The sequence below is a fragment of the Cervus elaphus genome, chromosome X (assembly GCF_910594005.1).
Source record: "Cervus elaphus chromosome X, mCerEla1.1, whole genome shotgun sequence".
Classification (NCBI taxonomy): domain Eukaryota; kingdom Metazoa; phylum Chordata; class Mammalia; order Artiodactyla; family Cervidae; genus Cervus; species Cervus elaphus.
This window is the reverse complement of record NC_057848.1, coordinates 117,667,400-117,679,507: the sequence shown is the minus strand read 5'-3', so window position 1 is coordinate 117,679,507 and position 12,108 is coordinate 117,667,400. Positions and strand designations below refer to the sequence as shown.

The 12,108-nt window shown below is 49.5% G+C and overlaps 2 protein-coding genes across 3 annotated transcripts in view; one reads left to right on the top strand and one right to left on the bottom strand.

Moving 5' to 3' along the window:
• SYN1 (synapsin I) overlaps window positions 1–12,108 on the top strand; it is a 51,903-nt gene that overhangs the window by 30,936 nt on the left and 8,859 nt on the right. The gene's annotated exons all lie outside the window — the stretch shown is intronic.
• TIMP1 (TIMP metallopeptidase inhibitor 1) lies at window positions 6,849–10,606 on the bottom strand. Its single transcript, XM_043895641.1, has 6 exons — window positions 10,402–10,606; window positions 9,336–9,464; window positions 8,521–8,600; window positions 8,212–8,338; window positions 7,821–7,945; window positions 6,849–7,122 (listed from the first exon to the last, which is right to left on the bottom strand). The coding sequence occupies exons 1-6, from the start codon at window positions 10,535–10,537 to the stop codon at window positions 6,952–6,954; spliced, it is 768 nt and encodes a 255-aa protein (XP_043751576.1). The 5' UTR covers window positions 10,538–10,606; the 3' UTR covers window positions 6,849–6,951.

Genomic DNA, 12,108 nt, shown 5'->3' with positions numbered 1-12,108 from the left:
TACCCCTTTCCCAATCCTGCACCAATCAGTTATTCCATACGAGGTTCTTAACTGTTGCTTCTTGACCTGCATACAGGTTTCTCAGGAGACAGGTAAGATGGTCTGGTATTCCCATCTCTTTAAGAGTTTTCCACAGATTGTTATGATCCACACAGCCAAAGGCTTTAGCGTAGTCAATGAAACAGAGGTAGATGTTTTTTCTGGAATCCCCTTGCTTTCTCTGTGATCCACCGAATGTTGGCAATTTGATCTCTGGTTACTCTGCCTTTCCTAAACCCAGCTTAAGCATCTGGAAGTTTTCAGTTCACATAATGCTGAAGCCTAGCTTGAAGGATTTTGAGCATAACCTTACTAGCATGGAGATGAGTACAATTGTCCGGTGGTTTAAACATTCTTTAGTACTGCCCTTCTTGGGAATTTGGATGAGGATTGACCTTTTCCAGTCCTGTGGCCACTGCTGAGTTTTCCAAATTTGCTGACATATTGAGTGCAGCACTTTAATAGCATAACCTTTTAGAATTTTAAATAGCTCTGCTGGAATTCCTGCAGGCATACCTGTAGATAATCAGGACCCCTCCCTGATATATACTCCTCCCTGAGCCCCTTTCAAGACTACACAAGTCAGTGCACATTCTCATCCATCAAAGAGCCTAAAGGGGGTGAATGCTATTCCCGATGGTCAGTAAAGTGTGACCAGATGTCCCTTGGCTGGGACAGATTGTGATCCCCAAGTGCTCAGTCCCAAAGATCCAGAACACTATGGGTTGGGGACAGAATTTGCTGTGGATGGCTGAAATCAGGAGCAAAACATGCTGGGATTAGGAGTACTTGGTGGAAAATGCTCCAGGGAGGGGACACTTTGTTCTAGGGCTGGGACAGAGAGAGGCCTGAAGATGAGGTATCCATGCAGGGTAGGGACATGCAGGCTGGCCTGAGATAAGGAATTCCTAGAAGAAAACTTCTCCCCAGGGATGTCACCACCGCTGTGGTGTGTAGATAGATAGATATAACCACATTGCTCTTTATATTTGAGTACTTTCATGACCAGAAACGTTGATTCTGGGTTTTTTAGAACATTGATTGTCTGTGAGGAGGGGAAAGGGGAGAGGGACCCTGGGATTGAAGAATATTTAATGGCTGAGGGGCTGGGTCTTAGTATCACATCCCTAGTTTTGGGGCCTCAAAGAGCCACCCTATTCCCTCAGCCAGAGCAAGGTCAGGGGCTTGTATTTTGGTGAGGAGATGGATATGGGGAAGGAGGTGGGCAGGGTACCTTGATGTTTTGAACTCATAATGCTTCATGGTCTCAGTAAGAAGACCCAGGAATTAAGCCACAGGGATTAACGGTGGGAGAAATGTGTCAAGGGATCCCTTGGGTTTCAAACATTAAAGATTTTCCCTGTCCCAAGACTCTTGGGGGAAAAAAAAAAGTTTGCAGAGCAACTGCCGTTTAGGTTCAACCACCTCACAGGGCTTTATCCACTCTTCTGGAACCTCACTGTGAGTCCCTGCATTAGAGGCCTTCCTGAGGTCTGCCCAGACTTACCCACATCTGAGTTACAATAAATAGTGTGGGGGTGTGGTTGGTAGCACCTGAGGGCCAGCCTGAGGCTGGTCAGGGACAGAGCCAGGAACAAAGGGGGGACCAGAAGGAAGCTGGGACTCATGGCAGGGACCTGGAGACACAGTGAGGGTGAGCGGAGTTGAAGCATGAGCTTTTCCTGGCCCAGCTCACTCTCAATCAGGAGAGGATTCAGGGAACATTTAATTAATACTACTGCTTTCCAGGGGCCTGGAGTCAGAGGAGGCCCTCGTGATGTGATGGAGGGAAAGGACACTGAGACTTGCCCTCTGGTACCAGTGGCCCCACCTCCACCCATCAGAGCTGTAACTCTTCACAAAGGTTCAGCAGGAGGCCCAGGCTCAGTGGTGGATAAATAGTTAACGACAAAGAGGTGCAGCCTGGGTGTTCCTGCCCACATGAACTCTCTATTTTGCTTTTTTAAGAGCTCATATCCTCAGCCTTTTATTGCAGTGGGGACTGGTATTTGGGGAGTGTCTGGGGTTCTAACAACTTCTTATGCAGACTTTCAGCTAAGCTCTTTTTTCAAGCTCCACCTTCACCTCTACATCCAGAGAGAATGTGTGCCCTAATCATTTCCTTTGGTGGGTGCTCTATGGTATAACTGGGGTTGGTCCTCAGATTTCATCACTACTGGCATAGGAGGTGTCCCAGGCTAGACAATGAGACTTAAGTGTCAGTCAGTATTGATGAAAAGGAAGAATTGTTCTACCTCTTCATCTGTCATTGGGAGTATGGAGAGATGTTTCAACATATAGGGTAATATATTGAGAGCTGTTCCAGCAGGGAGATTTTCCAACTAGAGATATCTAAGGATGGGGAAATGTGTCAGTGGGGAAGGGTGGCCAATCAGTAGGGGCTATATGGATGGATGAGGTTTTATGAATGGAAAGAGTTTAGCAATGAGGTAGATATCAATGGTGGGTATTTCTGAATGGTTCTGAATGGTAAGATTTGACAATGAGAGCATTTTGATAGGCATGCCTGAATGGGGAGATATGCCAATAGAATGTACTCTTGGGAAGATTTGTTGATAGAGGTTGTGAATGAGAATTATGTCATAGAAAGGTATTCATGAATAGAGAGATGTGTCAACTGAGTGGTCATAGGATATATGCCAACGGATTGGGTAATCATCAAGAGAGATATTTGTTACTAGAGTCCATCAGTTGATGATAGATTGCTCCTGGGTATTTGTGAATGGGGAGATTTGTCAGTGGGAGGTCATCAATGGAGATAAGTCAATCAGATGTTTATGAATAAAGAAGGTAGCTCAACAGAGGTATTTGTTACTGGGATATTTGTGGAAAAGGGAATTTGTGCAGTGAAGAGAGGGAACATTTCAAAGGAAAGATATGCCAAGGGCTTAGAGATTTGTCACCTGTTTAGAGATTTATAAATGTGATGATTTGTCCACAGTGAGGACTTTATAGTGGGGAACGTTATCACTGAGGGGAGGACTTGTCCTCAGAAGTCTTTGAAAATGTCAGTATTTTTAAGTGGGGTGATTTGCACACTGGGAAGCAGTGTAAAAGTCTCATATAATAAGAAAAAATAACACATGAGCATATTAAATATTTGTTACATCTCTGGAGAAGGTTATCAGGATGATGAGTTAAACTAAGATTTCTAGGGTGCATTCAATTATTACTACTGATATTATACATTATTTCTAATATTGTACATTATCATTCCCGACATTAAACATGATTTTCAATATTGTAAATAATCATTAGTGATACAGATGATCACTATTAAATGTTAAATTGCATTTATCATACTACTCCTAATTAATACTTACAAGTGCTATGTACCTAGCACGGTTCCAGGCACTTTACACGTAAAGTTACATGCCTATGAGTTAGGCATTCATTTTATACCAATCTTACAGAGGTGGAAACTGAGGTATAAAGAGGTAATGTAATTTCACCAAGGTAACAGAGCTAGTACATGGAACGGCAGGATTTGAATGCAAATGACCTGGCTTGAGTGTTTAGGTTCTTAATCACTACACTACACTACCGGTCTAGAAATTTAAATTACTGTAACATTATACAGGAAGTCATTGTTATTAAGAGTTTCATGTGTTTTGACACCCCCAAAATACCCAGTGGGTGAATGTGAATGCACCCATTAATCATCCTCCAATGCTAGCACAGACTTCAGAAGGATTCTGGGTAGGGACTGCAAGGCCCATCTTTCAGGGAGATGCTGGGAAAGGTTGAGGGCAGAAGGAGAAGAGGGCATCAGAGGATGAGATGGTTGGATGATATCACCAATGCAATGGACATGAACTTGGGCAAACTTCCGGAGATGGTGAGGAACAGATGCTGCAGTCCATGGGGTTGCAAAGAGTTGGACACAACTGGGCGATTGAACAACAACAACTGAGGCTTGGGTGAGAAGGGCCAGCCCCCAGGCTACCCATGGTGCTGGACCCCATGCTGCACACCTCACAGGACTGCCACCCCCCACTTGCTTCTTCTCAGCCATCAGAGTCTCTTCCAATCAGAGATTCACACACAGACATGTGGAATGCTAGGGGTGAAGGGCAACTCAGTTTACTCACTTTAGTGGATTTTCTTTTTTGGCTGCAGTGCAGCATGTGGGTTCTTAGTTCCCCAACCAGAGATTGAACCTGTGGGCCCCTGCATGGGGAATGTGGAGTCTTAACCACTGGACCACCAGAGAAGTCCTTTAGTTGATTTTCTAGAAGAGTGATGGAATGTGTAATGACCCCAGGACTACACGTATCTTGCCTGGAGCTCCTGCTGGGGTCTGGGGAAGGTGATCTTGTATGCTAAGCCTCTGTGAAAAGGGCTTCAGTAGGGTCTGGTGGTTATCCCATGAAGTACTGAGTCCTGATCCAGGGCACTACCTGTAGGTGGGCAGGTTGGCAGGAGAACCATTTCCACAATAGGCTCCATCCTTCTACTGCCACTTTCTATTTCACCTTCCTCCCAGGGGTAAAATAATAGAGAGCTCAAGACACTTCCCAGGTGTGTCTCGGTAAAGAATCTGCCTGCCAATGCAGGAGATGTGGGTTTGATCCCTGGGTCGGGAAGATCCTGGGAGAAGGACATGGCTACCCACTGCAGTATTCTTGCCTGGATAATCCTATGGACAGAGGAGCCTGGCAGGCGGTAGTCCATGGGGTTGCGAAGAGTTGGACACGACTGAAAACACATGCACACATGCAGAGAACAGGTCCTGGGGTCAGGAAACAGTGTAAGAGTGCAGGGAGCTGGTACTAGGGTTTGATGAACTGTCAGAAGCTGCCAGACTCTTGCAGGCAGCTGAGTCAATAGAGAAAAGCCACCAGAGCCCAGGTCCTTTCTTTGTACCCATCAGCAGAGGCTGCCATTTGCCCCTTTTGGTGGACAGGGTTCAATCCTCCCAGGGCATAACCAACATGTAAATATTAAGACACAGATTGTTGCTGGACATATCTGCACAGGTACCCATTGGGTGCTCAAAATCCACCCATCCCTGGGACATACCTTGAGCCCTGGCAGAACCTTCCAGGAGTACAAAAGGACATGGACCAAAAGGATCCATACTTGGACCAAGGGGTCCATACATGGACCAAGGGGGCCATACTTGATGACCCAGAATGTCCTGAAGGAGACCTGGGTTCTTACTGGTAGCACCAGTAGGTAGTCTGATAGGAGGGAATTTGGAAGTCTTTTCCTTCGACAAAGTAAAAGTGTTAGTCACTTAGTTGTGTCCAACTTTGCAACCCCATGGACTATACAGCCTGTCAGGGTCCTCTGTCCATGGGATTCTACAGGCAAGAATACTGGAGTGGATTGCCATTTCCTCCTCCAGGGGATCTTCACGACTCAGGGATTGAACCTGGGTCTCCTGCATTGCAGGCAGATTCTTTACCACTGAGCCACCTGGGAAGCCCTTCCTTCAACAAAGTTCTATGTAAAGCAGATTCCAGTCAACAGAACATTTGAGTGTTCTACTGAATGTCTGCGCTAGTCTGAAAGCCCAGTTCCCAGGGGCCTCACTTCAGTTGGATCTTTGGAGTATAAGGGGCAAGTTCTAGGGACTGGGAAGGGCCCAGAAGGGCCTGGGTCGAGCTGTGTGAGCAAGAAGTCATGAGGAAGGGAGTGTTTGGAAGGTCTCTCACTCAGGTTTTTGGGAGGAAGATGAACCAGAAAGGTGAGGCTTGAGTCTAGAGGCCTAAGTTTTGGTGAATGGACAGCTGTGTAGGGGAAGGTGGAGGTGGAGGTGGGCTGATGCACCTGGTTGGTCCTGATTTTGAACCCTAGCTGCACTTCACTGCTTCAGTTGATCAAAAGAGTGAGGGGAGCAGAAGTAAAGGGGAGGGCAGAAGGGCAGAACTTGGGGTTTTTCAGATCACACATTCTCCCCTTCCCTCCTTGTCCCCAAATGAACACTTCCAAGGAATCTCCCATAGGCCGTGGGTGGGGGGCCAGGGATGCCCTTTCTTCCAGAGTCCCTGGCTGGGCTATGTTGATGGGGGAGACCTCTGGGCCTACTGGAAGTCTCCCTGTTCACTCAAGTCAGACTCACAGTACAAAACCTAAGGTTGCAACAGTGACACCCACAGGTTTGGATGGGGTAAAACGTCCTCTCTGGATGACATCAGGACAGCGCCTGAAACTAGGAGAGCTGTTTACAAATGATTGACAGGGCATTTGTCAATGAGCTGGTCCACTGGAGGGATTTGTGAATAGGGGAATTTGCCAGTGAGGTCACCATTTGGTATGCATGCATGCGTGCCAAGTCACTTCAGTCATGCCCAACTCCATGACCCTATGGACTGTAGCCCGCCAGGCTCCTCTGTCCATGGGATTCTCCAGCAAGAATACTGGAGTGGGTTGCCATTTCCTCTTCCAGGGGATCTTCCCGACCCAGGGATGGAACCTGCGTCTCTTACATCTCCTGCATTAGCAGGCAGGTTCTCTACCACTAGCACCACCTGGGAAGCCCCCGCCATGTGGCAGCAGTAGGATAATTTCTGAACTAGAAAGCTCAATGCAGTAGGAACTACAAATTAGTCTGATAGAGAGATGATCCAGTAAGTCATGGTTGGTAAAGCAGGTTACATGACAGCAGTGCTAATGCCAATGTAGAGAATAATACCAATACCAATAATACCAATACCTCAAACTGTATATAAATATAAAAAGCACTGGACACCCCTCACTCCCTCAGCATTGGTCCCAGGGTACCCCCACCAGGTCATCAAGTGACATGGGTTTGCTCCCAGACACTACACAAGGAGACTGCCTGCTGGGTGGTAGTTCTTTATTTCATCCTCTTAAAGAAAGAAAGGTGGGAATGGAAACAGGGGTGAACACTGTGCAGGCTTCAGCTTCTGCTGGGGGCAGGATTCAGGCCATCCGGGGCCGCAAGGACTGCCAGGTGCACATCCCTGGCTCCCGGGGCAGGCAGGCCAGGTGGCGGCTCTGGAAGCCCTTGTCAGAGCCTGTGAGCAACTGGTCCGTCCACAAGCAATGAGTGTCGCTCAGCAGTTTGCAGGGGATGGATGAGCAGGGAAACACCTGGAGGAGGGGAGGGAGGAACAGCTCTGAGGGCTTCTCCTCCTGCCCCTACTGCCCCTCCAGAGAACTTTCCACTCCTCAGCTGTTAACATAGAGCTGCTAGGGAGACCTGGTGTCACCCCACATGGGTACAGACTCAAAAACAGTCCCTCCCATTGTGGGGAACAGTCATTGGGCTTGGTGAGATGACAGCAATCCATGTGAAGGATCAGTTTCCTGGAATGGTGGTGGGGGAGCAGTCAGGCAGGTCACCTGGGGGGTACCCGTCCCATTGGACGGGGAATAGCTGGCAGTAGCAGGGAACAACTGGCAGGCAGGCAACTTAAGCCTAAGAAAGAGACATGGGGCTCAGAAACAGTTACTGGGGTCAGAGGACTTCCAGGGCCATCAGGGAGCAATCCTGGAACCCTCAGAGTGGCAGAGCAGTCACAGGGGGAGTGACAGGGACAGAAAGCAGGCAGATAGTCTAGGGAACTGTGAATCCCCAGGTATCAGACACAAGGTAAAGGAACAAGCAGAATGCCTGGAGGAACAGTCTCAGATTTGAGAGAACAGCAAGAGAGATCAGGAATATCCCTAGGGTTTGGGGAGCAGCCATGGGGACAAGGAATAGCTAGAGGGAGCAAGAAACAAGCCATGGTTTGGGGACAAGCCAAAGGCCTGCTCTCCAGGAGGTGGGGCAGGCTCCAGGCACTCACTGTGCATTCCTCACAACCAGCAGCATAGGTCTTGGTGAATCCCCGGCGCTGAGCAGAACTCATACTGTTCCAGGGAGCCACAAAACTGCAGGCGGTGATGTGCAGGTGCCCATTTGACAATTGTCCTGTGGCCGGGGTGGGGTGGGGGGGAGGGGTGGTCAACAGGCAGCTTCTGATTGGCTGAGCCAGGGACAGAGTGGCACCAGATTGGTGTCCCAGGACTACCAACACCCGCTGGGCAAAGCCCCAGCCTTCTGATAGGCTGAAATTTGGGGCATTCCTCATTTCAACGGGGACCATTCTTTTAGAGCCTCCCTTCCCTTGCACTTGCACAGTTGCCAGGCAGCAGCGGAGGGTTGGCGTGGCACAGGGCGATAGGGTGGGACCTTACCAGCTATGAGAAACTCCTCACTGCGGTTCTGGGACCTGTGGAAGTATCCACAGACGCTCTCCATGGCGGGGGTGTAGATGAACCGGATGTCAGGGGCATCCCTCAAGGCACTGAACCCTTTGAACATCTGTCAGTGGATGAGGGGAAGAGTCTTTTACTGACACAGTCCTCCCACTCCACATTCTTCCCTGAAGTCAGATAGCATCCTGAGATCACAGCTAACTTTCCCGCCAAACCGGTGGCCAGAGGCTTTTATTCTGATGAGGACGAAGATGTTAGGAACTGCTGGGGCAAGAACTGAAGGGTTACCTTAGTCATCTTGATCTCATAACGCTGGTATAAGGCAGTCTCGTTGACTTCTGCTGTCCCCACGAACTTGGCCCTGATGACTGCAAAAGAAGAGGGGAAATAAAAACAAGTCAAAGGGACTGCAAGGGGTCAATACAAATAATCACAATAATACTAGCAAAGCACATACTTAAATAGGGATTGCTGGATGCCAGACAGCACCCTAGAGATTTATACATTTGTTAATTGTTTCATCTGTATGTTGAATGCCTATTCTTGGCCAAGCACTGCTTCAAGCTTTTTTCCTATATTCATCCTGTTCGTTCACACAACAAATATTTTAGAGCATCTGCTCAGTGCCAGGCACTGTTCTGGGTGTCAGGGACACAGCAGGGAACAAAACACAGTAATCTCTCCCTTTGTGGAGCTCACAGTCTAGCTAGGAGAAGAGCAACTAAACACACGCGAAATAAGTATATGGGAAGTTAGAAGGTAGTAAGTATGATAGGGAACTTCAGAGCTGGGTGAGGGGGATCAGGGGTTCAAGTTTTGAATAGGGTGGTCAGGGAAGGTCATCCTGAAAAGGTGACATTTAAGGCAGCCACTTATGTGGATACCTGGGGGGATGGGTATACCAGGCAGAAGCAGCAGCCAGTACCAGGGCTCTGAGGTTGGTCTGGGCCTTGAGTAATCAAGAAAGTGTGAGGATGCAGAGCAGCTAAAGCAGAGTCAGTGTGCTGAGTGGAATTGTTCTAGAGGTAGGCACCCTCGTGCACCCCACTGGACTGAGAGGGAAACCAAAGCCAGGAGTGTGTGGGCGAGGTAGGCACACTCACCGACTTCGGAGTTGCAGAAGGCCGTCTGTGGGTGGGGTGGGACGCAGGTACAGGCTCGGCTGGGGGCCGTGAGCCACAGCAGCAACAGGATGCCAGAGGCCATGGGTGCAAAGGGGGCCATGGTGCGTTCTGTAGGGGGTGGGGAGGAGGGTTCAGAGGGCCCCCAGCCCAGCTGATCCACGTACCTGGGAAGGCTTCCCACTCCACTCTACACCACACCCCTACACACACACACACACACTTCCCACTCCACTCTACACCACACCCCTACACACACAAACACACACACACACACACACACACGGAATTTTTAAGGGGCTTGGGGATTTGAGAACCCTGGAGAGTTTAGGGGGATAGGGAGTGAGGAGAGTTTAGGAGTCATGGAGTTTGAGCAATTTAAACTTTGAGCACTAGGTAAGTGGGCGAGTTATGGGGCTGCAGTGTTTAGGGGGCTGGGGGAGTTGGAGAATTTCAGGGTGTTAAAGTGGTGAGAAGGTTGAAGAGTTGGGGTTGAAGAATTTGGGGTTGGGGAGCTGGAGGAGTTTGCGGGGAGGTTGGGAGTTTGGGGGTTGTGCATATTGAGTGGTAGAGGAGGTGGGGCAGTTGAAAGAAGTTGAGGAATTTGGAGGAGCCTGGGGATTTAAGGAGTTGACAGAGTTTGAGGGCTTAAGGGGGTGGGGTGCCTGAGGAATTAGGGTGCAGAGAAAGCTCTGAGTTTAGGGAGTTGGGAATTTGGGAGGCTGGGGATTGTGGGGGCTGAGGGAGCTTCGGGGTTAGGGTTGCTGGGGGACAAAGAGGGAATTTAGGGGAGTTGGCAGCTTGGGAGGCAGCTGTGGCTTTAGGGGCTCATGGCTTCGGGGAGCTGGGGATGGATGTCAGGGGTTCAAAGGAGTTGGGAGTGTTGGGATTGAAAAAGCGATTCCAGCCCCCCTCCCCCGCCCCCACCCTTTTCCCCTGCTCCAGCCCAGGGTCCTGGTACCAGCAGGCCGGGCTGAGCAGCCGAGTATCAGGCAGGAAAGCTCCAGCCCAGTTCCAGGCCCCGCGGGCCGCCCAAGCCCCTGCCTACCTCTGGTGTAGCCTCTCTGGGCGCTGGGTCCGCGGCGATGGCGGCAGGGCCGGAGCCGCGGAGGATAAATATCCACGCGAGGGCGGGGTAGCAGCAGCGGTAGGAAACCACAGGCCTCCAGGCTTCCTGGATGCATTACTCATCCGCCCACCATCCGCGGAGGCCAAGGGGCGGTCCCTGGGCTGCCGAAAAGGCGATGCATCCTTCTCCTCTCCCTCCCCCAGAGCCTCGCCCTGACCACCCCCCTCCCCCGTCTCCACGTCAGGCACCATCCCTCCAGGCGGTCTCAGCGGAGGGTTACAGGCAGGATTCCGCCCAATGCAATTCCCTAAAGTCTCTAACTGATCACCCACATCTCCCCCAACCCCTCATGGGTGAAGCCCAAATGGTTCCTTCCTTCAATAAACACTTTGGTGTGCACCTACCGTGGGAGGAGGCAGAGAGCAAACAAGTAGAAACAGTGGAGGGAGATAGGGCGGGTGAATGGAGGAAGGATACAGTGGGGAAACTGAGGCACAGAGCAGTTAAATGATTTATTCAAGCTCACAGTTAATAAGTGGCAGAAATGGGATTTGAACTCAGGTCGTAGAGCCAAAGCCTGGGTCTTCACCCCTCTCAGAAAAAAAACAAAAACAAAAACAGGCAAACAATCAGCATTTATATAGCACCAGCTCACTTCATGGAGAAGGAAATGGCAACCCACTCCAATATTCTTGCCTGGAGAATCCCATGGACAGAGGAGCCTGGCAGGCTACAGTCCATGGGGCCACAAAGAATCAGACACAACTGAGCAACTAACACAACCACTTCAAGCTCATGGTAAGCCTCTGAGATGGTTATTGATGTTATTCCTATTTCCCAGAGGAGGCACAGAGGAACTGAAGAACTTTCCCAGGACCACAGGGCATGGCTGGGATTTGAACCTAGGCTAACTGGTGCCAGGATCTTAACCTAGGCTGGGCACAGTTCTGGCAAGCAGGGAAGCTGCCAGTGAATGAATGAGCATTGGGGTGGGGGGAGCTGAAAGGTGGCGAAAGAGGCCAGTGAGTCAGTAGAAAACAAATCCCCTCCCATCCTGCCCTCCCCCTTCCTCACCAACCTTCCCATGCCCCTGGTGGGGGGTGGGGTGAGACAATCTGTCCACCGGCTTCCACATGCTGCCTGGATCTTCCCTGGGGTCCTGGGAAAGGGCTCTGAGGGCCAATTAACATCCTTGGTTAGTTCAGGGAGGACAGGCCAATAATAATGATGATAATGGTAGTGATGATAGCAGCCTCTTCCGGAGCACTTACTATATACTGTGCCCTGAAGCCTTCGTGTAATTCTGTCATCAGATCTCTGTTACCTCCTTGCTAATTAAGCTTGATTAACTCAGCAAGGTTAGCACAACCATCACCATCACCAATACCACCACAACAGAAACTACTGCCAGCACTACGGAGTTCTTACTATTACTACACATCAAACACTGCTCTGAAAATCTTTGTAACTACTCTGTCATCAATCCTGATTACCTCCTTGTCAATTAATATTGACTAACCTAGGGATGTTAAAACCAATAATAATAATAGTGCTCGACACTTTTTGAGGATGGAGGTTTCCTGTGTGCCAGATACTAAAGCCAGCACAGGCTTTAGCATGCCAGTGCTAAATGTTTTGTCTGAAATAGTTGTTGCATTCCTCACAAAATCTGTGAGTTAGAGACTG